At 41.3% G+C, this 25,925-nt stretch overlaps 1 protein-coding gene and 1 long non-coding RNA gene across 2 annotated transcripts; one reads left to right on the top strand and one right to left on the bottom strand.

The window, feature by feature from the left end:
- Nucleotides 1–369: 369 nt before the first annotated feature.
- LOC117885657 (protein-glutamine gamma-glutamyltransferase E-like) lies at nt 370–15,471 on the bottom strand. Its single transcript, XM_034787005.1, has 13 exons — nt 15,323–15,471; nt 12,041–12,214; nt 11,450–11,692; nt 10,657–10,775; nt 9,884–10,012; nt 8,465–8,642; nt 8,118–8,253; nt 5,910–6,013; nt 5,503–5,748; nt 4,172–4,477; nt 2,970–3,127; nt 2,561–2,694; nt 370–957 (listed from the first exon to the last, which is right to left on the bottom strand). The coding sequence occupies exons 1-13, from the start codon at nt 15,327–15,329 to the stop codon at nt 810–812; spliced, it is 2,082 nt and encodes a 693-aa protein (XP_034642896.1). The 5' UTR covers nt 15,330–15,471; the 3' UTR covers nt 370–809.
- LOC117885659 lies at nt 11,533–25,552 on the top strand. The gene is made up of 3 exons (XR_004647806.1): nt 11,533–11,542; nt 11,806–11,808; nt 25,393–25,552. It is a non-coding gene; the product is annotated as an uncharacterized LOC117885659 (long non-coding RNA).
- The last annotated feature ends 373 nt before the right edge of the window (nt 25,553–25,925 follow it).

The following is a 25,925-nucleotide window of genomic DNA, read 5'->3' as shown; positions in this document are numbered from 1 at the left end:
ATAAGTCCTGTTCAATGTTAAAATAATATGAAGTTTTAGTGTTGCAGTACCTGGGGCCACAGGGAATAGTGTCCAAATTAAAAAAAGGCATAAGAAAACCAGACACACAATTGGGAGAGAAGTGCAGATAGTATATTTAAAATTTGGAAATTTACATCAGTACATGAAGAATCCCTGCCTCTCATTGCATATTGAAACATATAACTAGGGCCCTACCAATTTCACGGTCATAGGATTTTAAAAATCTTAAATTTCATGATATAGGATATTTAAATCTGAAATTTCATGGTATTGTAACTATAGGGTTCCTGACCCAACTCTGAAGGCAGCAGCACAGAAGTAAGGGTGGCATGGTATGGTATTGCAACCCTTACTTCTGCGCTGCTGCTGGTGATACACTGCCTTCAGAGCTGGCCAACAGCCACTGCTCTCCAGCCACCCAGCTCTGAAGGGAACGTAGAAGTAAAGGTGGCAATATCACAACCCCCCCCACCAGTAATCTTGCGACTACCCCCACAACCCTCTTTTGGGTTGGGACTCCCAGTTTGAGAAACACTGGTCTCCCCTGTGAAATCTGTATAGTATAGGGTAAAAATACACAAGACCAGATTTCACGATCCATAACACGTTTTTCACAGCCATGAATTTGGTAAAACTATATAACCTGATAATTCCTGTCAGACAGGGTGTGGATTTTGTTTCTGTAGCAGAAATAGATTGATTTACTAATTGTTCACAGAAGACAGGAGCTTTCTTGCACTATTTCACTCAAGGTTATACAGACAGACTGACAACTGCTCATCTTATAATCACTTGGCCACATTTATGGTCTCAAAGGCTTTGACATCTGGAAACTTGTCACAGGAGAAATTAACGAGCAGTTGCTTGGTTCCACTCTTGGTGGGAATGATTTCAATCGGTACTTTGGAACTCTGCCTGGGCTGTAGTGAGGGCATTCTAAAAAACAGAAACAAAAGGAGAAATATCAGTTGAAAACATCCTTGTATTTTATATTTGAGTTTCCCTGCCAGCCATCCTCCCTATGCATTGCTGTCAGTAGGGAGAAGGAGCTATACAATGGGCTTCCAAAAGGGCCTAAAGGAGTTAAATCTCCAATGCTGACTTGAGTACCTAGCTCCTTTCGGCCACTTTGGAGATCCCTACTGTGAGTATGCGATAGATGATTCAGCGTTTTGTTAGCATTTTCACTTCCATTTAAGAATATGCAGGTGTTAGACTAAAGGGCATAGACAAATAGAATTTTTGGCAGGCATCTAGAAGTTTGTGTGTGCAGTTCTGTGAAGGCCAGATGGAGGTCTGGCTGCAAATTTACCCTTCCTGGTTCTAATGTAAGATACTAGCATTACAAGACATTAATGATCCAAATATACAAGAAAAATCAACTGGATAGCATCTATTGTATTCCAGTTCCTTTTAGCTGTCCCATTCCTCATCTATCAGTAGCAAATACACTAGTGCCCCCTAATAAGTAAGGGTTTCAATTTATTGATCTAACCCCTACTGTATTTCTACATCTCCCAAAACAATGACATTTCTTGAATTTCAAAGCCAAGGTTGAAAAATCATATATGCCATTGGTTACTATTTAGGAGAAATAGTCTCTTGTTTTAAAAAAGTATTTATCACAATATTCACCACTCCTTCCATTCTGTCCCTCCATAATTAATATATTTTTATCTGTAAATACACAAATTTTATAGCTTTCAAACTCTTAGCATGGCTGGTTTTCTAAACATTATGATTTAGGTCTGGATTATTAAAACCCAGCCTCTTTGTATCAGTAGTTTTCCCATATACTAGTTGCAGGAGGAATTTTGCACCAGCAGTAGTTGTACATGGAGAGAGATGGGGGTACATTTTTCAGAAGGATGGCCTTCTTTTGAGGGTACAATTTCTGTCTGAAAAATTTGAACTTACTGAAATGTTCACATTTTGAAATGCAGGCACAAATCTGCATACTTGAACCTCTACCTACCTGATATTGGTGAAAATCAGAGAGAGAGACAAATACTCAGATTTGCACACACACACACACACACACAGTTCATTTCAAAAGGTTTTAAGAAGGACCCAACGTTAACAGGTACAGCTTTTTTGCGTGGAAACCATCACTTACTCTGTATCATGCCTTGTATAGTAGGGTGTGACCCGGTTGGCACTGCCAGAATATTCAAGTTTAATAGATTGCACCTGCAGACTGGCTGCCAGGGCCTCAGCTCCACTGAATGTTTACCCCACTTATATCATTTAGACTTTTACCCAACATGTGAGTGCAATCAGGTAAATGGGTGAATAAATAGCACCAACTTGTGCCCACATTATTGGTACCTACAAACTGCAGTGCCAAAAGAAAGGTCAGGTTCAGGCCTCATTAAAAAACAGTTCTTTTTTTCTTTGAGTCTCATTTCCACAGACAGACCTCCGTGGTCACAGCCAGAAAGAAAAAGGTGTCATGCCAACGTTTGCTTCAAAAACACCCAACCCTAAGTCCTGTTGTGCGTATCTTTTGTGTCAAGAAGTTGATGCTTCTTGTACTTACTCTATCTTGAGCTTTCCTTTCAGCAGGTCACTGCCTTCTGCCTGCAGCACGCAGTCTTTCACCTCTTGATCGAGAGGATTGGTAAATACCACTTCCACATTCACTGGTTCATTCACCTTTGCATCACTGAGCACCTGCACAGACCAAACACTTGCATGATCACATTCTGAAGCAGAAAATGATGTTATGATTCATCAAATGTTGGGCACGCTTAAGACACCTCACCATGGTAGGATGAGAACAGAGCATCTCTCTCAATGGTAAAGACAGTCGATGTAGGAAGCAAAAGAGACAATCTAAACCACCTTTCACCTTCCCCTTTCCCCAATGCTAAAGCTGGGCTCAGATTAACTGTGTGAGGCAGCTGAAGCACTCTTTCTCTCCACATGGCAAAGGGACAGATCTTTACCTGCATGACAAGGTCAGGGTTATCCAGACTGATGTTTCTTCCCACCACCACATCAATCCCACTTTCAACTTGACACAAAGCTGTTACTTGAATCATGTTGTCTCTTGTTAAATTTTGCTGGTACTCCGCATACGTTATCTTAATGGGAAACTGTTTCTCTGAAAGGAAAAAATAACATAAAATTTAAAAAATAAATAGGATGAGATGCACTTGTAAAAGTCTAACAAATGTCATTCACCTAAAATGAGTATTTTCCTATCACCCAGTATCTGGTGCTAGACAGGACATGAGCTTTCCCTGCTTTTCTCTCACTTCTTGCTGCATTGCCTGTCTGGGACTGGACTGGGGTTGGTTTCTCTTCTTCAATTCCTTCTGCCTCATTTTCTGCCCCTTTTTTCCTCCCCATTGTTCTTTCTGGACGGTGATGAAGCAGATAACTTGCCACTTTGCATTTCATTAACTAGTTAGTGTCTATTTAATTGTCATGGGAAAGTCCTCTCAGGCCCTATCCAGGACTAATTCCCTAAGGTGCACATCACTTGGACCTGCTTGTGTGTGTGTGTGTGTGTGTGTGTACTTGCATTTTTCTCAAGCTTTCCTCTATCTGCTCTTTATCCAAAGTTATTTTACAGCATTTTCCTTCTGTACTAATAATTCAGGCTTCTTTTTGTTCAAAATATAGTATAAAGAGGGCATTTCAGCCACTTTTGAATGAATAATTTCATTCCCCCCTATGAACCAGCTTTCTTCTTTTTACTGTGCTGCTTCTTCCCATTATAAAAATCCATGTAACTTTTCAGAAGCCCTTTGGCTGCCATTAACTCATCTTGCTTTTTTGTTGTCCTTATCTTTTCCATGCTAGCTTCTGTTAACAGAGTATTCTGGTTTACTTGCCACCACCTCTTCATTTCTGGTATGTTTTCCCCGCCCCTCTGTATCTGAGCAGTGTTTGGGAACCATATGGGAAATGTTTTATTTCTTAGATTTTTCTCTTTTAGAGGAACTTTAACCTGCTTTGGATTAATGATGGTGTCTCTTAGGAATCCTCAGCCTCCTTCCATGCTGGAATTTAAGACCCTCTCCTATTGCACCTTTCTTAATAGATTTCTTCGTTCCCTCAGTTTTGCCACCTTTACGTCTAATTCTCTCATACTGTTATGACAAACTTGTTTCTTTGGTTACACAATTATATGAAAAATTACCTTCTTCAGGAGCAAAAGTATGTGAAAGGGAGTCTTTCCAGACCTCATGAATTGGCTTCCCAGTGTACACGATGGTCCAAGCAGTCATATTTGCCTTTACAGTCTTAGCATCAGAGGTCAAATTTCTGAGAACCAAGATTAGGCTGACATCTTTGCCAATCTCTAAGGAGCCATCCACCTTGAACTTCCCTGAAATGTCAGGCTTTTGATCAATTTCTGGTCGCTTCTCTGATGTGGGACTGAAACCAAATGCTCGACGCAGCTTTGAACGAGCCTTTTCATACACTTCTCTTTCCTTCTGAGAGCCTATGAGAGAGAGAGTGGCCATGAAAATAATAAAAAAAACAGTAAAATATGTCCATTTTTAAATGTTGTATGCAGGGTAGTTGTAGCAGCATTGGTCCTAGGATATTTAGAGAGACAACCATCTTGTCTCTCCACTTCTAACTGACAAGCCTGATGCTTACCCAGCAGGATGTAGGGCCCTGGCAAATCTGCCTCCAGGGGAGACAGAGCAACTGTTTACTGCAGCCACTATTAACCTGTTTGAGTGACAGGCATCCATTCATTTCAGAGTTGCTGTCCTTAAACTTGAGAGCATTAAATCTGTTAATTCCAGAGAGGAACTAAAGCTTAGTTCCCAAACCTTCCCTCATCCAACTTTTCCTAGGGCTGTATAAGTGGTAAATATAAATTTTAACTTTCTTCACTTTATTCTGTAACATGAAGCAGCCCTCTAAACTGATGGGATTGGCAGGCCTGCAGCTTACGTGAACAGGCCCTACTCTATATGAGGGTTTGAATTATCAGCCCTTCCCCCGTTTAGACATTTTGAATAGCACTCTTTGTGTCTTACTCTTGTTTGCACATGCAAACTTAGCTAACAGATGTTTGTGTTCTGTTTTTTGTACTGGCAAAACTGGCAAATTTAGAGGCCAGTTGAGGTCCTTTTAAAAGGATAGCAAACTCCACAAGAAGGGCAATCTGTCTATCTTAGGTTTCAGTACCTGTAAACTATCTAATAACTGTTCAATAGCAAATGCAATTTGAGCAGCCTGTGTTATCATGGACAGGACATGTTTTGCACAATGTAATTAAGAGCAATGTTACCCAGGTCTCATGAGTCAAAACTGACATATCAGAAATGGTATGGCACAATACTATATCTTTTGTCTTCCTCCTTTTCTTAGCGCTGTAGGAGTCAAAAGTGTTACTTTTGCCCTAGCTGTTTGTAGTACTTGCTAAAGTACTGGCTCCTATTACAATGTTTCTACCATTTTAAGAACTAAGCTTTTGTGCTACTATCAAGAAACAGAGGATTTTCTCTTTACCTTCTGCATATTTGTAATTATTAGTGACATCTACACGGGCATAACTGCCTACTGCCTTGGTGCTGGTGAACTGGCCAACTGACGTGGTCTCAGAAGAGATCGGCTTTGCCTCTCTAGTCCTAATGTCGTAAGTCCAGGTGATACGGTCTGCATTCACCTCAGCAAATACGAATGGAGAGTCATAGTCCAGGTCTACATCGCCTTCTTTGATGGCTATAAGTGAAGCAGGACCACACTGAAATATTCCTAGAGTATCAAGGAAAAGAAAATTAATTAGGGCTAGACTAGTCAAAACACTCTAATAGAATGTAAGCAATGCACATTAGACATAAACTGTGTGTCAAGGACCCCTGAATTATACAGGGGTCCCCCTGCTTTAACATTTTCCTGAATTAAAATCCCTGTACCTTCACTTTGCTCCTGGGGAGTTGCATCCAGAATTTGCCATCCATTGTAGGAGGGCCCCAGGTCACTTCGGATAAACCAGCTTTCATTCCAGACATGGAAATTCCTAGAGACAAGAATAAACGTGGTAAACAACTAATGTGTGACAGTTTTGTGTAGCGAGTTTCTGAGGGTCACTGATTGTATCCACTTCTATAACCCCAGATTCTCTCATCTGACCAAATTGTTCAAGCTGAAGGACCAGCCAAACAAACAAAAACAGAAGCTTCATGTTGCCTGTGAGGTTCCTTGAGCCAGGAACCAGTTTGGCCCAGGACACAACTCACTGCAGCTTTAGGGGAGTTCTAAATTATGTTCAGCTGTTTACAGCCCCAAAAGCATATTGTGGCAGCCAGGGATTACAGGAGTACAGCAGTGCTCTGGCCACATCCTGTGAACTGGGAGTTGCCAGTAGAGTGATCCCAAAACTTCCCTTCCCCTAGGGGAACCCTCAGGTTGCTGATGAAGATGGCTTTCTGACTACTCTTTGCTGCTAGCAGAAAGAGCATATGGGAGAATGGGGTCTATAAATACATTAAATGGCTGCACAACTTAATACATTTCCTAGCCACACATTATACCCCCTAACAAAGCATTCTCAGTTAGGCATGGTTTCCCAATGGTTTCTGTATTGGTCTCTAATAGCTAAGAAAATAACAAAATGGTAAATGAAACAGCATAAATATTAATTACTTTATTGCTGTTATAAGCTATGTGAAATAAGAAATTAACCTGATTCTGAATCAGGCATGTCTCAGCAAGTAATGGTCCTCATTAAGGACCCTCAACACTTCCAGCCTCCCACTAATTTACAGGAAATGCACTCCTTGTCTGTCATTTATAGCTTACTATAGCAAATGTAATTCTGTATATGTTCTCTCCTGAGACTGAATATTTCAGACTTGATCCTGAGAATCTCAACCTGAAGTTCTGGATGGGAGTTTCATTGGGAAATGTAAAATCAACAAGAATTTTATGTCTGAGATAACTGAAAACAATCCCAGACGTTTTATAAAAAGCGACAAAGAGTCCTGTGGCACCTTATAGAGTAGCAGACAAAATGGATTTTCACCCATGAAAGCTTATGCTCCAATACATCTGTTAGTCTATAAGGTGCCACAGGACTCTTTGTCGCTTTTTACAGATCCAGAATAACACAGCTACCCCTCTGATACTAGACATTTTATAGTTGTACAGGAAGCCTTGGACCTGATTTTGAAAGGTTCTGAGCACTCTGAGCTTTCACTGGGTTCAACAGTGTGCCCTGGAGCACGAGGACTGAAATGATGCCTGGTCCTTGCACCCAGGATGCTCTCCCTTCCTGAGCACCTCTACAGTTGTACAGCATAATCTCACGCTAAATTTGTATCTTAATTTATGCATCTACCATTTAATTGTGGGCATAATTCTGAGGATTTTCACCCCAGTGACCTGATATGGGGACAAGTTATACCTGTATAAAGGAAGCCTGTGTCCTGGTCATGTGAAAGTTCACATCTTAATGTACACCCATAGGTGCTGGAACTAAGGATGCTGGGGGTGCTGCCACGCCCCCTGGCTTGAAGTGGTTTCCATTATATCCAAGTTTACAGTTTGGTTCAATGGCTCTCGGCACCCCCCCTATAAAAATTGTTCCAGCAGCACTGTGTGCACCCTTTTAAAAATCTAGACCCAAACTAATCAAGTCCCATTTTGTGATATTTTCAGGTTGATACCTTAGATTTTTGTATCCACTTTGGTCCTGTAGCTGTAATACTGTTATAACTCTTTCTAACTTAGCTTCAAGTGACTGTCGTAACTCTTTGTTAAATTACACTCTGTATTAAATGAGGTACATGTAGATTAAATAGTATTGATCATTGAGAATTGTTCTGCTCTTTGGAGAGAGAGAGACACCATAATTTGGGTGTGAAGATTGGGGTAATCCTAGCTGGTGGTTTCCATAGTTTTTATCGTTTTGTTATTTATTTAATGATGTGTGTCTTGTTTTGAGTTGCAGCTTTAACTATACGTTAACAATATGTTTAGTGTGGGAATCTATGCACTTTGGTTGAGGAGTCTGTATCTATCCCGTCAATGCAAGGGACCAAATCATGCCTTTGACTTGCATCTATAAGTCACGGTGATGTCAATGCTTAATACTGCAGATATTTAGAAGAGTAGTTGGTTACCAGATGCTGTCCTCCCCTATTTTCAGAGGATTTCCAGACTCATCATAATATTCATCCACACTCAGGTTTCTATCTGTGTCATGGGCGGAGTTGAAATTTGAAATCATACGAGTAGGAATCCCCAGACACCTGAGTGCTAAAGAAACCAAAACAAACAATTAAAAACCTGCATTTCTGAGATACAAAGTTTCTGTGCTACTATCCTCAGCTAATATTTCTGGATAGTGATCCTGGCCAAACCAGGCTCTGACATTGTCAGTGCTTTGAAACAGGCCTCAGTATATAGTGTTTAGCATTTCCCATAATGGAGCCTGTGCAACAAACACATCTGTGTTAATGAAACATACCTGTGGTCAGCACTGATGCAAAAACCCAGCATTGTCCAAATTTAACAGGTTTAAATCCTGAATCCTTCCACTTTCGCAGGATTTCAACGCTTCCATTCCAACTGCTTGGACTTGTTCCACCAGAATAATTTCCACTCCAGTTTCCCCATATCACCCCATTATCATTATTACCATTGACCTGGAAAAAAAATATACCCTAGATTAACACATAGCATGGTTTGCAGTAGAAGAAGGAAAGGAGGGAGAAACAGCCCTGTGTGGCATATAGTACTATTTAATACTTCTTATAACTGTTATGTAAGTGCTTTTTCATCAGTAGATCTCAAAGTGCAACACAGTCTTTACTATATTGATCCCTCTTGTGTCATAGGACACTACTATAACTCCATTTTACAGATGGGGAACTGGGGCACAGAGAGGCTGAGTGACTTGCCCAAGGTCACACAGGGAGACTGTGGCAGAGGAAGGAACCGAACCTGGGTCTCCCAAGTCTTAGGCTAGTGCCCTAATCATTGGACAAGGGACAAAGCTACTGCTTCAGGGAACTGGCTTGCCACAAAGAAGGCATCTTATTTTAAGGGAAGTAGGAGATGTATTTAATCAAGAAATTAAAATATGTAGCCCCCTCTGCTCCTCCCACCCAAAAATAACAGCAGTAGGTCAAAGCACTTTACAGAACTGTAAGTGCATCATATCCAGATCCATGTGCCAGCTGTAGATGTACTCCCCCAGCTTGAAACACGCTTAAGTTTCAGCACCAACAAGCCCTTATGTGGGGAGATGTATATCACAACTTGGAGCAGCTTCATGGTTTTAAACTGAAAGTACTAGAAAAAAATTCTTGGCTGGATGCAAAAATCTTAATGCTATTTTGTCTCCTGCTTTTATTGCTACCTTTTATAAACTTTTAAGTCAATTTAGTGCTCGTGGAAGGAATGTTAGCCTTGGAGAATAAAATCATCTACTGCAGGGGCAGAGCAACTGGAAAGATCAGGAGTAACATCTAGGATGCTGTGGAAGAGCCTTCTCAATTTAAAAAAAAAAAAAATCCCTTGCCTATAGAACTCCTTACCAGAAGTGATCAAATAAGCCAAAATGTAAGACTACCAGGAATGACCTCTGTAAATACCACCAGACCCACTCTCACTCTCTGTTTAAGGGGGAGGAAATTGAGTTATGAACTCTTTATTTTGTCTGACAGCTGGATACCAAAGTGACACAGATGTCTCAGAAATACCATAGACTAAGAAGAACTTGCAGGCACAAATCGCGCAGTTATCCGTCACTGTGGTTTCTGAGCCACACAAACAGTGGATTTACCCTCACAGGGAAGTATCTTCCATCTGCTTTTAAAGAAACTATTAGTGGATTTGGCTTTTGCAATGTTTCTAATGCTGAGTAAATCAACCCTTTTCTTACCATGGCACTGAGCACACGGCCCACGTATTTGGGATCATTTCTGCGAGACGCATCAGTGGCAGGGTCTTTACGGTAGTTTAGGCTTCTATCCAGTATGGAAAGGCAGATATTCAGAATGTCTCCTTGAAACTGTGTTTTAAAACAAAGTTAATATCTAGGTGATGCAAATTGTTCTTCCTTATAAATCTTAAGGGTACAATAGTCTAAATCAGTATTTGAAATAATAGTCTACATATTTCTTAACGAGCCATTCTAGCTCCAACATAAATTATGGGCTTGGTGCAGGAGTTACTGGATACAAATATCTGGCCTGTGTCATTCAGAAGGTCAAACTAGATGATCACAATGGTCCTTTCAGACCTCAACATTTATGACTGTGTAATAAGAGTTGGGATAGTGCTGCCCAGCATCACAGCAGTTATGTCTGTGTACAGTGTTATCCAGCAGAGACTTTAAAACATTTACAGCTGAACTAAGGGAGTCCTGGTTTATGAGAAATGCCCAGTTATTGATACTAACCTTTATGTGAATTGATATAAAGTGGGGCATGAGATGAGGCCTGATGCCTGTGACCAGGCTCCTGTTGTCCAGATAAGTCACTGGAAGGTGCAGAGGAACATGGCTAGTGGCTGCCAGTGCCCCAGAAGGTGTCTCAAAGATAGTGCAGTATATAATGCAACACAAAGTATGAACTAGAAAGAGCAGGCAAGGTACTGATCTAGCTTGTGAGAAGAAAGGAGGCCAAAACACCAAGTTCTTCACTTTGCATTTACCTGGCCATAATTCCAGCCCATCTTGCTAATATGGTTTATGTTGCCCACAAAGACAATTCCAAACTCTTCCAGCACGTACTCCTTGCGCTCAGTGCTGTCAGGCATAAACACATCATCTCCTGAAAATCCAAAACAGAGGTGCTGTAAAACCATAATGAGGCAGGGGTTTGAAAGCCTCAGATGAGCTCCTGTAAACACCCATCTGCTCTGCTTTCAATGTTATCAATAGATTTTAGAAATTCAACCCTTTTGCAGTTGTGGGGTGAAGAAAGAGAGATGGGGGATAGTGAAGACACACCCGTGGCTAAGTCTCTGTCCTGCAGGGGAAAGTTAGTGTGGGATAGATTCAGGGCCTTGTCTTTTTTTCCTCATGGATAGTACAGTGCCTAGTAGTGCCCAGTCTCTGCTCTTCTATGGTGGTGCTGAGCTGTGGGAGAGACAGGGCTCAGTCTATGCTTTTCAGGGTAAGGCCTCTCTGGTAGGACTCCATAATCACACACAAGCTACAGAGTGAACATGATGAGTTTGTAGCTTCCCCGTTGGGAATCTCCCAGGACCTTGACTCTGCACAGAGAGGAGGTGGGGTGCACTCCCTACTGTGCTATATAGTGTAAATCTAAGACATTCAGCTGTTTTTTTTTTTGTCACTGGAAGGTATTAGGACACTCTTAATTCCCACTCTTGGCGCTCAGTGTTAGGGTACATATTGTTACTGTTCAGTACATCAGATGGGCAAGCTACACATATTAAAGCTGCAGTGAGTTACTTAGAAAGCAACCCAAGGTGTCTGTACCTGAAGACCAAGGGTTAAAGAGCAGAACGAATGTTCCGAGGGCCCTACGGGAGGCACTACCACCTGAGGCAGGCTGCACGCTCAGTTTGTAGCGTCCGATGGCAGCATTAGCTGGGCTGGAAATAGAGATGCTGACGGAGCTGGAGTTGGTGGATTGTTGGACTGCACTCCAGGTACTATTGCTCGCTGTGCTGGAGATGTCAAATACAGCCTGGGTCTTCGCTTGCAGTGATGGTTTTGGCCCTTTCAAAGAGGATTAAGAACATTGAGATTTCTCCTGCACTCTGAAACCACATACAATTTCTATTCAACCCAGCAGAGGCAACCCGTGATGAGTGAGATTGTACATATGTCAGCATGTTATAGACAAATTGATGCCAAATACCATTAGCTTAAGTGAGTCATACATTTAACAACCTGCACAATTACCTGGATAGGTACAATTGTGTTAACAATGGCTCTGAGGGGATAAGTTCGTGTGGGCATTATTACCTCCTTCTGACAGGCCGAGTGGGCATCTGCGGGGGGAGGACATCACCAGTCTATGGGGCAACAACCCGTTTGTGTGAGGGACTGAAGTGGGGGCATTACCTGTTTCTGCAATGAATGTTAAGCTCTCTCCAGTCTGCAGTGCTCTGTTGAAGGTCAGGGTGATAGCGAAGGCCTGTCCTCTCCTCACAATCAGCTCTGTGCTGGAGTATTTATCAGTATGGTGTGCACTCGCATTTGCTTCAAGCTGCCAGTTGATATTTGTCAATGTCAGAGCTGTGAGAAGAAGGGGGGGAAAAAAGTGAAGAGAATCCCAAGGCCTTGTGGGGGCAGAGGAGTCTCTAGGGATGGACAGAAAAAAATCTCCGGCATCTTCTTTGGAGTTGTCACCTGTACTTAAAACAGGTACTTGGGGCAATGGGAGGCAATTTGATGGAGGAGGTTCTTCCTGTGTTTGTGTCTCCATCACACAGAGGAACCAATTGTTCATTTTGAAAGCATTTTATCTAGCTTCTTGGGAGATGGCATCTCTCAAAGCAGAGACTGTTGTAGCTAGTGCTGACTAAAATAGAACAAGAGTTGGTTAATGCAGTACTAGAGGGAGGCTGGGAAAGCATCTGAGAGGAGAGAGATGGTGGAGTTGAGAGTGAGTTGCTTGAATAAAGAATGCAGTTTTAATTCTACTGACTGCTTCTTTCAGTCAAAATACAACATACTGGCTGTGATGTGAGGCTGAAAATTTGAGGTATAAAGCAGGGTCATACAGGGGGAATCCTCTTGGCCTCTGGGAAGGAAGCAGGGGATTCCAAAAATCTATAGAGCTGAGCCATGTTGCTGTATTTTAAACAGTGATGTGACTCGCTTCTGCAGCAAACTCAGCCCCTGTGGCTCCAAAGAGCAGGAAGTCAGCTCAGGTCTCTGACACATCAAGACAAGGCACCTGTTTAGACCTTGGGGTCAGATTTAACATGGTCATCCAGGACCCTTCAGAATTAGATCTGATTTTTGTTTAGGCATTTGTCTCCATCTCTCTCCCGTGCATATCACTTACAATATCAATTGCACAAGTGCAGTGTAGATAATATACAGAAGATGCGACCTCCAGCTAATACTGCATACCCTACTTACAAGTGAGAAGTGTCTCTTGTAATCACCATTCTACATGGCAGTGAATGTTTTCTCTAGGGTTTGGATCCAATATCTGCTTTGCATTTCTTTGAGCCCCTGCTTTATGGTTCTAGTGTCCACACAAGATATTCTGAGTATGACTCATACCTTAATTGTTTGTTATGCTACTAGGGCTGAAGGCTGAACAATGTCAGCCTATGACTGAGAGGAGATTGTGAAACAAGCAGCTGAATCCTTGACCGTTGGGACGTAGTAGGGGCTCCATGAACCCCCTTCTGGACACTACTAAATTAGCCCTGCCAGAAATGATTTATCTGGGTTCATTTGGATCTGCTGACGAGCAAAATATTTGCTTTAAAATAGCCCTGATAGCACCAAGTGGCAGGTCCTGCATTTAAACAGCACCATGGGGAGGATCCCCCACACTTTTTCCCCAGGTCTACACCCCTTCCTCAGATCCCACAAATGTAACACTGGTCTGGGCTGTGAATGTGCTCTGAGTGTTTCACAAAAAGTCTGACCACATCCACCAAGTGCTAGCTTGTTTGTCAGGTGGGGCTGTCTCTTCCTCCAGTTAGGATTATGAGAATGAGTTTTGTTTAAATGGAGAAAATCACAAATGGACAGATTCCCTTTTCTCCCCTGCTTCCTTCTCTGAGCATATGCCCTGGAGGTTTAGTGGAAAATATTTGTGAAGCCACTTGTTAAAATATTGGTGTGGAAGCAGAGAAAGAACTGACAGGAAGGGGATGCAATGCATGACAATTCTTTCTCTGCTTCCACTTGGCTATGATGTTGGTACATCATTGTGCAAGTGTTACACTGAGGAAATTGTGGATTTGTGGTTATTTCCCTGTTGCTGCAATCTGTGGTTGTTTTTACTGTCCAGTTTTAACACATACTCCTTCTGTTAACAAAGAGCTCTCTTAAACCGCCCAGTAGCATTTTTCATGGCTGTTTACTTAAGCAATATTTAATGGTGGAGATTTTTTGGTACCTGCCCATAATACACATCTGATCCCTTTCCAACCCTCCTGCTTCTCAGTTCATTTCTTAGAGGTGAACATTTAGATGAATGGAATGTCAGAACCCACCTGTACATTTAGAAATTCTTCAAGTGGGCACTGGCAGGCCACACACTGCACTTTCACCAACAAGTTAGGAAGCATTGGCAGAATGAATCCGCGAGGAATATGCCAAGATAGTAAGTGGTTCAAATCACCCCAAGATTTGTGTGTGGTGGTGGTGTTTTTTTTCAACATCTTGTATAGATAAAATGCATGGCTTTTAGAGTCCATGGACCTGATTCTCTTCTCACTTCCCCTGTGTAGCTCCATTGACCTCAGTGGATTTACTCTTCATTTACATCTGAGAGGAAAATCAAGCTCTTTGTTTCTGCTCTTTGGACACTGTTCTCTGTGTCTCTTATCAGTTTCACCAAGTGATGGTTCCGATTCACCTTATGCCTGCAGAGCCCAGGCTCCAAACTCTGGCAAAGAGGGTATGCCAAGAGAGAGGCACAATCTCTCTCCAGGCTAGACTTCACTGCTGGGGCTCATATGAAGCCCTGTCTAGATTTAAAGGTGCTGTCCCCATTAGGTACAGTTGCTCCTGCAAGTACAAGGGGTGCAATGTACACTCCCTGCACCAAAAGGATGGTATTTAGCCCTGTATATGTGCTCAACACACAAACACTTACTTCTATAAGCACAGGCTCTGTTAACACACAAACTCCATCCTAAAAGCTAGTTTTCAGTAAGTATTTGTAGACATGAGACTGAGTCCACAGAAGTATATTATTAATGCTCACAAAATACGTCTACCATAAATGCCTATATTAGTAATAGTTAGCTTTGATTCATAGCTCTAGCTTGCCTTCTAAATTCCTAATATTTAACCTGACCAGCATAAAATAGTAACATTCTGTACACTTTGGTAAATTCTTGGGTGATACATCTAATGGTGGTTCTAGTGGTTCTCCTCAACCCATTGTGCTCTGCATCTGTTTTGTAATACTGTACTCTAGTATTACAATTATGGAATATTTATTTTCTCTGTTGTATTAAAAATTTAGGAAAATAAATGTTTAAAATATGTTACCAGTTATACAACTTATTCCAAATCCCAGAATATAGAGTATGCAATACTTAGAGTCCTTTGCAACAAACCCCCACTAAATAAACCATCCTGATAAGGGAACATAACCTTATTCAGTTGCTTGCAGGTTATTTATTGAGAGACTTGTTTTTTACTCACCAGCCATGGTTTCTTGCTATTCTGCGACTCGTGTTCTGTGTTCCTCTGAGCAGTTATGGTGCTGTATGATAAGGCTTCAAGCTGTGTTTGAAACAGCCTTTATAGAAAAAACCTTGGGCCTGTCCTTCTGTGCAAACCAATTACAATTCAGATGAGGTGGGTGAGGCACTCAGACAATGAGTTTAAATTTTCAGATGACAGTATGCTATCTCATAGGCTCTAAAGTCACTATAGTTATGCAAGACAGGAGGAAAAGCCAGGGTAGTGGAAGCTACAAGTTACTTGTTCATAGGGAACTGACTTAGTAAGAAAGGAGTTTCAGGTATAGTGATGTATCACTTCTAGGGATGAGGAGGAGTAATTCTTGAGTCAGTAAGAATTAATACCTTTTCCCCATATGTTCTATAGGCAATTATATAATTTATAGGTCTTTTTTTCTTGCTGTATGCTCAAAGCAGAGCTTCCAGCTCCTCAGAACTAGGGACTTGACTTCTCTCATGGATTAATCACTGGAGCCTGTTGAATTATGTTTTTCCCTCAGTTCAAAGTAGACTGGTTTGCTAGTGGTCACCAATCCCCTTTACTGGCTCATATCCCTAGAGAGTAAAGTTCTCATATGGTAATAAACACCTACACAAAAGAGAATCACATTTTTAAAAGGGTGGTCTCCTTTTTTTCAGGCACAAATTACACACACATTTTCCCCTTGAATTGTGGGTGCACAACTTAGTATTTACCCCTCGCCCAAATTTACCTCTGGGCACAAATCAGATGCCTAGAGGTTCAAATATTCTGACTTGCACCTGTAGTTCATTTTATGAACACACAAATACAGGCAGAAATTTTATGGGCACAAATCACGCATGCTGGAGTCTGTTTGTTTAACACACAAACAGAGATTTGTTGTTATGGGGTAATTCATGAATGTTAGGATATACCCTCTGGGCTGTGGTATGGTCTCAGGGGACCACTGGTTTGTTGTTGCTGAATTGTTCTTACCTTTTCCCCTTAAAAAAAAATCAAATTCATAGATTCAAGGACTGGAAGGGACCTCGAGAGGTCATCGAGTCCAGTCCCCTGCCCTCATGGCAGGACCAAATACTGTCTAGACCATCCCTGATACACATTTATCTAACCTACTCTTAAATATCTCCAGAGATGGAGATTCCACAACCTCCCTAGGCAATTTATTCCAGTGTTTAACCACCCTGACAGTTAGGAACTTTTTCCTGATGTCCAACCTAAACCTCCCTTGCTGCAGTTTAAGCCCATTGCTTCTTGTTCTATCCTTAGAGGCTAAGGTGAACAAGTTTTCTCCCTCCTCCTTATGACACCCTTTTAGATACCTGAAAACTGCTATCATGTCCCCTCTCAGTCTTCTCTTTTCCAAACTAAACAAACCCAATTCTTTCAGCTTTCCTTCATAGGTCATGTTCTCAAGACCTTTAATCATTCTTGTTGCTCTTCTCTGGACCCGCTCCAATTTCTCCACATCTTTCTTGAAATGCGGTGCCCAGAACTGGACACAATACTCCAGCTGAGGCCTAACCAGCGCAGAGTAGAGCGGAAGAATGACTTCTCGTGTCTTGCTCACAACATACCTGTTAATGCATCCCAGAATCATGTTTGCTTTTTTTGCAACAGCATCACACTGTTGACTCATATTTAGCTTGTGGTCCACTATAACCACTAGATCCCTTTCTGCCGTATTCCTTCCTAGACATTCTCTTCCCATTCTGTATGTGTGAAACTGATTGTTCCTTCCTAAGTGGAGCACTTTGCATTTGTCTTTGTTAAACTTCATCCTGTCTACCTCAGACCATTTCTCCAATTTGTCCAGATCATTTTGAATTATGACCCTATCCTCCAAAGCAGTTGCAATCCTTCCCAGTTTGGTATCATCTGCAAACTTAATAAGCGTACTTTCTATGCCAATATCTAAGTCTTTGATGAAGATATTGAACAGAGCCGGTCCCAAAACAGACCCCTGCGGAACCCCACTTGTTATACCTTTCCAGCAGGATTGGGAACCATTAATAACTACTCTCACTTTATGTTGAGAGACTGCTGCAAATGAAGTTCTGCATGGACATTGCAAGCAGAATTAAAACAAGGCAGGTGAAATTTTCAGCTTCACAGTGGCCTCTCCCTGTTTTGTTAGTGCTTGAAATTGAGCTGCGTAACAGAATTTTGTTTTTTAATTTTCTATCTTTAAAACCAGCAAGGCATGAAAGAAAAGTTTAGTATGTGTACATTCTGAATAAACTGACTCAACATTATTCCTTATAGGAAGATTGTTTCCACGCCAAATGTTGATTCAACAATGAGTCTTAGCTGTGACTTATAAACTTACATTATGTCGTAATACCAGGTCAAATATTTTTAAATTCATAAGTGCTGTCACACATGCACACATACATCTGATGGATTTCCTGCAGCTCTATGACGAGTTCTAGATCTTTGGAAACAGAGCCTTGTTTTGTAAGAAGCAATTTAATGTTTTGCATAGGAAGACAGGAACAGCAATACTGGATCAGACCAGTAAGCCATCTAGTCAAGAATCCTGTCTCTGACAGTACCAGCTGCTTCGGAGGAAACTGCATGAACCCTTATTTTGAAATAAGCAGTACGGGGAAGGTTCTTCCTATCCCTGTCATTTAGGAGCTTACCACCTGAAGCAGGAAGTGTAATAGTCCTTCTCCTTTATGTAAATGCCTCCACCTTTTTTAATCCTCTAAATTAATTAGCTTATGCTATTTTGTGACTGAGTTTCACAAGCTGTGCTGTGTTTTAAAAAAATTGTCTTTTTTTATTTCTGAACTTGTCTTTAATTGAACATCCCTTTGTTCTTGTGTTATGAGTAAAGGTAAATAAGTGCCCATAACTTTCCCATACCAATCAGTATTTTGTTTATCTCTTTAATATCACCTTTTAATTGTTTCCTCCCTAAAGTAAATTAATAAGTTCTAATCTTTTCTGTCTCTCTTTTCATACCCCGAAGTCTGTCCTTGGTCATATTTGTCACTTCCATTTCAGAGACTCTTTATTTCTCCTGTATCTTTTTTGAGATTGGAGGGTGGGGAATGGAACAAAAAATGAAGGTACCACGCCAGAGATATATATGATGACATTATACTGATTTCAGTATTTTTTCCTCTTCTATTTCTTATGAATACTAGCATTTTGATCAAAGCTGCACACTAAGCAGAAAGTGCATGTGCCTCTCCTTTCCTTTTATCAACGTTCTTACATGGTAGATTTTGGTTTGTCTTTTTTTGCTCTTCATGATCAGCAAGACGTGTTTGTATTGCTTTTTCTCTGAACAACAATGCACAAGTAATTTGAACATAAGTATTTAGGAGGAAGCTGGGGCAGCAGTTGGAGCAACAAGGTGACAGAAGACGTTAAGTTAATCGCTTAGTAATGAAAACAACTTCAGTTGCTGGTGGAAATCCATTCCAACAAAGTATATTAATAAATTGTTTTAAATTCAACATTCTAATAACCTGTGCATGAAGAGGTCCAAAAATCTACTTATGTTTGAACTGTGGACTTCATAGAGTATTGTGTTTAAAGGCAGGGCTGGCTGAACTCATCAGTGTGGGTTGTTGTTTTGTTCTTCTTCTTCTTTTCCACCGCTGCGCCCCTCCCCCCACCTCAATAGAGGCACTTTCAAGGCATCTTCTGGCCATTCAAGAAGACTTTTATATTGGCCTTCTGAAACTCTCCAAAGAACAAAGAAACAAAACCCCAACTTGTGTGGATTAATCACAAATATTTTCATTCATGACTCTCAAAAGCCTTTCAACTATGAAATGGTGACAGCCACCTGTATAATAAATTATGCATGTGTATGAATACACTGCTTCAATTTTCTGTGTTGAAATCAGCCAATTGTCTAGCACAGCACTTCTCAAACTGTGGGTCAGGCCCCCAAAGTGGGTTGTGACTCTGTTTTAATGGGGTTACCAGTGCTGGTGTTAAATTGCTGGGGCTCAGGGCCGAAGCCTGGGCCAAAACCCCAGAGCTTCAGCCCTGGGCGGCAGGACTCTAACTTAGGCTCCCTCGCATGCCTGGAGCGATCTCAGGTTTCCCCCCCCGCCCACCACTTGGGGTCACAGCGTAATTTTTGTTGTCAGAAGGGGGTCACGGTGCAATGAAGTTTGAGAACCCCTGGTCTAACATAAGGATGGCATTTTTAGGGTTCTGGTCACTGTTTTCAGTGTGAAAATTGTCCTAAGAATTTTAATCAGCTCTTTTGGCTGGAATTGAAGCATGTTTGTCCCTCTATCCATCTAGCTTTGGCACAGAGCAGTAATTTTCTTCTTTCAATATTTGACCATCCAAACTTGAACACTAAAATTGGGAGTTATTTAATAAACATTTATTAGATGTCTAAAAGAGCCATGATTCCATGATGGGAAAAAGAGAACAACTGGGCTGAAAGCTCAGCCCAGTTCAGTGGCAACATGAAAGCAACAATTAGAAATATAAAGCAATATATAACAATAGAGAAAAAGAGGAAAGAGGGAGCAATCAGTATAAATTAGAATCTATGAACTGTTGAAAATTTGGAAAGCTAAAGACATCAGGGAAAAGTCCATTGCTGGCAGGGCTAAGGACAATAGGGACTTTATAAATGTATATTAGGCACAAAAAGAAATCCTAGCAATGGCACAGGCCCTTTAGCAGATGGAGATGGTGAAATTGTTCATTATGATGCAGAAAAGGCAGAAGTGATCAATAAACATTTCTATCCCATAGGTGGAAAGAAGCAGAGTGATGTGCTTTTATCCCTTAAGGATGACAAAGTGCTTTCCCATCCATTTAGTAACCAGTGAGGATGTTCAAGAACATCTGTTGGGGTAAACATTTTCAAATTAGCAGTTTTTAATAACTTGCACCGAGCTGTACTACAAAAACTGGGTAAGGTGGTCTCTAGCCTACTGATGTTAATTTTTAAAAAACTTGGAATAGCAGGGAAATTCTCGGATACTGGAGGAATCCTAATGTTGTGGCAATACTAAAAGAGGGCAAGCAGAATGATCAGGGTAACTATAGGTTGATAAGCCTGACATCAGTCCTGGACAAAAGAATTAAAAAGTTGCTATGGGAGTCAATTAATACAGAATTAAAGGACAGGAATATAACTAATGCCAGTCTGTATAGTTTTTATGGAAAATAGGTCTTGTCAAAAAAAACCAAACACCTGATTTCATTCTTTGAAAAGATTACAAGTTTGGATGATAAAGGTAACTGTTCAGATGTAATGGACTTCTCTAAAATGTTTGACTTTAGTACTGCATGACATTCTGATTTTAAAAATTAGCATTATACAGTATGGCTAAAAGCACACATTAAATGGATTAAGAATTGGCTGTCAGACCTTGTTGTCAGTAGCTACTGGTGTGGTGCTCTACTCTTGTTTGATGATGAGAACAGTCGGCTGCGTGCGTGTTCCCTCTGTGTGCTGCCCCAGCTCTGCGAAGATAACTGACACAGCAAACCCAGAGAGAACCCCCAATGACCACAGACCAAGTACGAAGGAACCCGAGCCAGGTTTATTGTCAAACGAAGCACAGTAATAGTTTCCTATAGACTCTACAGGACATACTATGAATATGTGCCCCCTGGCAATCGACACAGCTCAGTCAGTGGCGGGACACTCCACTGCCCCCTAAGCTGGACAAAGATGCGCACTCCGGGATCTACTTTTATACAGTTACAGGACAGATTACTCATCCCTACTGACGCATTGAAGTACAGCCCCCAATGAATCAAGGGGCTGTCTCCTCCTTTGATCATGTTGTTTCAAACAGATCTATCCATCATGCTGTCCTTTTGACCCTGTCTTTAAGATGCACCTGCTTCTAGCAGCCCTCTTCTTGCCAATTTCTGTGAGTGGGGCCTGCCTCTGGCTCACAACCCAGCTTTTGCTTAGCAATGCCTGGAAGTACTTTGGTTCAGGCTTCAGGCCTCAGACTGGGCCTCTGACACAAGAAGTTATGTTTCAGGGCCTCATCTTACTACATTCCTTCACTTTTTGTCTTTTTAAGGGGAGGATGTTTACCCATCATCCCAGAAAAGCATAATGCATGGACTAAAGATATAACAGTGTTTAGCTTACTGTGTTGTGGTTATCTTATTTTACCATCCATACACTCATGCCCCATCCGTTTTTTTAGTCTGCATATTCCCATGCACAACTGATAGATACATTTTAGTCCCTTATCGTGGGCCTGGGAATGTTAGGCCCAGGACCTCGACTGAGGAATGTAGTTTTATAATTGAGTCTTAGAGGCAGTCCCAAATCCTTAATATATATTGGTAATATGGATATGGTGTATATATTTGTAGTGTATATGGGCATACATGTATAGTATGTATACATATAACAACACTTTATATGCAAGCATACCAATTCTTTTCCAATTTGTTGTTGTAGTTTGGCCCTTGTGGTACTGCAAGTGGCAACCCACTTTTATTAGGGCAATTACAGTTACCATCTGTATTAGTAGTAGTAGGCTGAGCATTTTGAAATACTGGGATAGGGATTGTGATAATGTGTCCCACAGTGCTATGTATGTGAGAAGTAAAACAGAAATTTGGAGTAATGGCACTACCACTGAGGCCTGTCATATATAACTATATTGTGATTAGTTACTACACAGTACTGTCCATCCATGTTATAAATTACCCCTACTGCTGGTTGTCACCCTCTAGTAAGCTTCACTGGGCAGGAAACAGAAGTGGCTAGCTTCTCTGTTCCATTGGTTGAACTGCTCTGTGATACACCAGTTGTTTCTTATGGATGCTATCTTCCAGATAACCTACTGAATGGACAGTAACCAATTTATCAAATATTGCTATGTCAGGATTGGTATCCAGACACTGAATAAGATTGTTTTGAATAACGTGTGCCTCAGTTAGGATGCAGTGTCACTGACCTGACCCAAATTGTGACTGGTACTAACAGGCAATTTGTTTACCCAATTTGTAGTTACTATGTAACTTTGTTTGTTTACCACTTTGTTTTTTCCTTTCCTTACCTTCACGTTGTTTGCTGCCATTTGTTAATTTTTACCTATTTGTTGGTTAAACAGTTTAGCAAGGTTATGCACATTGTAAATGTTGTACAGCAATAAGACAGCAGTACAGCAATAATACAGTTGTTTTTACACAGTAACCAAGTTGAAATTAAATGACGGCTTATCCTGGTCCAGCTAGTGGTTTTTAGCTGATTGTTAACTTAATTTTCCATATATGGTAGATAAAAGTATATTTGACCAGTCTCTTATAAAGCACTTCCCTTTTCTTTTCTTGATGCTTGGGGGTTTCTTCACTGTATACAGATATCTTCTGGTGTCTTTGTGGTGGGATATCTTCTGGTGTCTTAAGTTAGTTAATATAATAAAGTTTTTGTTTTTTCCTTTTTGTTTTTGTTTTCAGTAACCCAAACTTAACACAAAGTTTAACTTAGTTTGTTGATAATGTAATAGGGACAATGTAATATGGACCGAGTCTTTTATAACACAAGCTATACTTTTTGCAGTTGTTGTATAGACATTCATTTTCATTTGAGGTGCATTACTAATATTTCATAGTAAACGTAATGCTTAACGGCTAAAATAGATGCTCACAATCTCCCATGAGAAGGTGTATTGCTTTCCCTTGCTGAACACTTTGTTTCAGCAAAAGGGTTAGTAACATAATTTTAACAAGCTTTTTAGAGTTAATTTGCTTGTGATATCAACTTCACTTTTGTTAACTGTTTAGAAGCACAAACTTTAACAACCATTGCTTCCTATTAACATAACATAACATAAAATAAAAGTGTATAAGATTAAACAAACTATAAAATTATCCCAAAATAAATTTTAAATACAGGTTCATGCAAATACTTTGAGGGTATTAAACTTTGATGATGCTTTGTTGTGTTTGGGAGCCAAAAGTGGAAACTTGTTGAAAACATGGAGACCTGTTGACATTGTTTGGTTAGCTTTATGAATAAATTTTTTGCTATCACAGTCTTATAGCTATATTTAAAAGTACAAACAAGTTTATAAAAAGCCCAAACAAGAAATTGACATTTTGTTAATATTATCTTTACCTTAATGTTGTTTCACCATACCTTTTTTCTTTGAATAACAATAAAAAATATTTAAAAAACAAAACTGTTTTCAAAAGAGAATTCTTTTTGTTTGCAATTGCATTATTTGTTGAGGCATAAATATATGTACGTATATTTGTAACTGAAACCTTTTTGAACTTTGCACAAAAAATTGGTGCTAATAATACTATGATTATACCCCCAACCATGATCTTTTACCCCAATTGACTTTTGTTGCAACAAAATAAAAATAATAAAAAATAGTCACGTGACACACACAACATACAACACAAGACACACACACATGACATACAGGACAAACTTACAATTAAAAACAAATGGGGCCAGAATTCTATTCATAACTATACAAAATAAGGCAAACAAAAATAAATAAATAAAAAGGGTTAAACATTTGAATAAACAAATTATTACCTTTTTTAAAACTTGTAACATAAATTGATAAAAATATATTAATATTTGCCAAATGTATTGTATTAATTTAGTAACAAGGAATTTTGCATTATTTAAAACTCTGCTATATGAAATTAGCCCATGTTTCAACTATTAGTGCGTGGTTAGGATTAGAAGCAGAGTCTGCATTTCTGTTGTTTGGCAACCATATCTTCAAGAAAGTTAGGAATAATTCCAGCTGTTGCATTCCTGAAGGGTTAAAATAATTAATTCACTGGACTTATTCAGGGCCACCCGGGTGGGGTGGGGTGGGGAGGCAAATGGGGCAATTTGCCCCAGGACCTGCAGGGGCCCCCACGAGAATGTCGGAGGCTCCCCCCCGCCTCCACCTTCCCCCATCCCCGGCGCCTCAGCACGCTGCATCCAGGAGCGGCCCTGGACAGAGCTAAAGTGGCGTGGCTCCAGCGGGGCCTGAGCTCCTCCCGCTCAGAGCTGCATGGTAAGGGGGCGGGGCTGCGAGCTGCGGCGGGAGCTCAGCAGCACTGTCCAGGGCTGCTCCTGGATGTGGTGAGCTGAGGCTCCGGGAGAGGGGGGAGGTGGGGGTAAGCGGCATGATAAGGGGCCGGGAGTCCCGGGACAGGGAGGGGGCAGAGGTTCTGGGGGAACAGGGGGTTGGATCGTGGGCGTTCCGGGGGGTCTGTCAGGACTCAGCAGGGGGGTGGATAGGGGTTGGGGCAGTCAAGGGACAGGGAGCAGTGTGGGTTTGTGGGGGGTGGGGTCCCGGGGTGGTAGTTGGGGTCCCAGGGTGGTGGTTGGGGAGGTCTCGGGGGGCGGTCAGGGGACAAGGAGCAAGATGGGTAGGGGATTCTGAGGGGGGCAGTCAGGGGGCAGGAAGTGGGTGGGGGTCAGATAGGGGGCAGGGCCTGGCTATTTGGGGAGGCACAGCCTTCCCTACCCTAAAGCTCATTCAGCAGTTTGAGGCTTGCAGACAGCTATTTAACACAAAGAGCCAAGCTGTTATTTTTTCCCTTGGGGCTACCATCCCTTTCACTTCTCAAATGCCAAATTATAGTCTACATTTAATTTCAGTGCTATAGGGAGATTCATATCAGGGGAGGGTAGCCCCATTTAAAATTAGCCAAGAGAGCCATGGGGGAGGGATCACATGAGAAGAGCAATATCCTACACCACCTACCTCCTTCCCAACCCTACCAAGGGAGACCCCTCTCCCCTGCATTCCCCGAGGCTCCAGAGGGGTTAATTTAGTGGTTCTCAAACTTTTGTACTGGTGTTGGGATCTACTAGGCATAGCTACCAGGTAACTCGGGAGAGTGGAAAGCCAAAGTGCCGATGAAGCTCTTTTGCTCTGGGCCTATCTGAAACCCCCAGACCAGACTCCATCTTGTGAACTCTCATCTACTTCTGTGCTAACTGCTTACATGTTAAAGCAGAAATGTATTGGTCAGCGTTTCTGGCAGATGGCTGCAGTTTCACTCACACTAGCAGAAATAATAGAGATAAGGAGGAGGGAACAGAGAGAGATAGTTAGTTTCCCATATATCCCCAAGGTATTTAGTGCAAAGGGTCAAGGGATGTACCTTGTTCTCCCTTCAAAATGACAAATGTATCCGCAACAGATGTCTCTTGTATCCCCCTTCCCCAAAATAATATATGTATCCTGTGTAATCTATTATCTATAGGTCAGCATAATGACGTAAAAGAATGAATGCTAAGTTGTTTGTCTCTCTGTATAAAAGAAGCTCAGTTGTGCTTGTAAGGTGTGTCTCTTCTGGCATAAGTCGAGGAGCACCCTCTCAGCTGACTGACAAATAAAGGACCTGGTACCCGTCTTCTTGTCTCTCCGTGCCTCCTTGGTGTAATTAGGTAAGCTCCGGGGGGAAACGGGCCCTATTTGGCCAACACTGGTGACCCCTTTCACATAGCAAACCTCTGAGGGCGACCCCCTTTTATAAATTAAAAACACTTTTTTATATATTTAACACTATTATAAATGCTGGAGGCAAAGCAGGGTTTGAGGTGGAGGCTGACAGCTCGCGACCCCCAGTAATAATCTCGTGACCC

This window comes from Trachemys scripta, chromosome 12 (assembly GCF_013100865.1).
Source record: "Trachemys scripta elegans isolate TJP31775 chromosome 12, CAS_Tse_1.0, whole genome shotgun sequence".
In the NCBI taxonomy this organism is placed as follows: domain Eukaryota; kingdom Metazoa; phylum Chordata; order Testudines; family Emydidae; genus Trachemys; species Trachemys scripta.
This window is presented reverse-complemented; position numbering and strand designations above follow the sequence as displayed.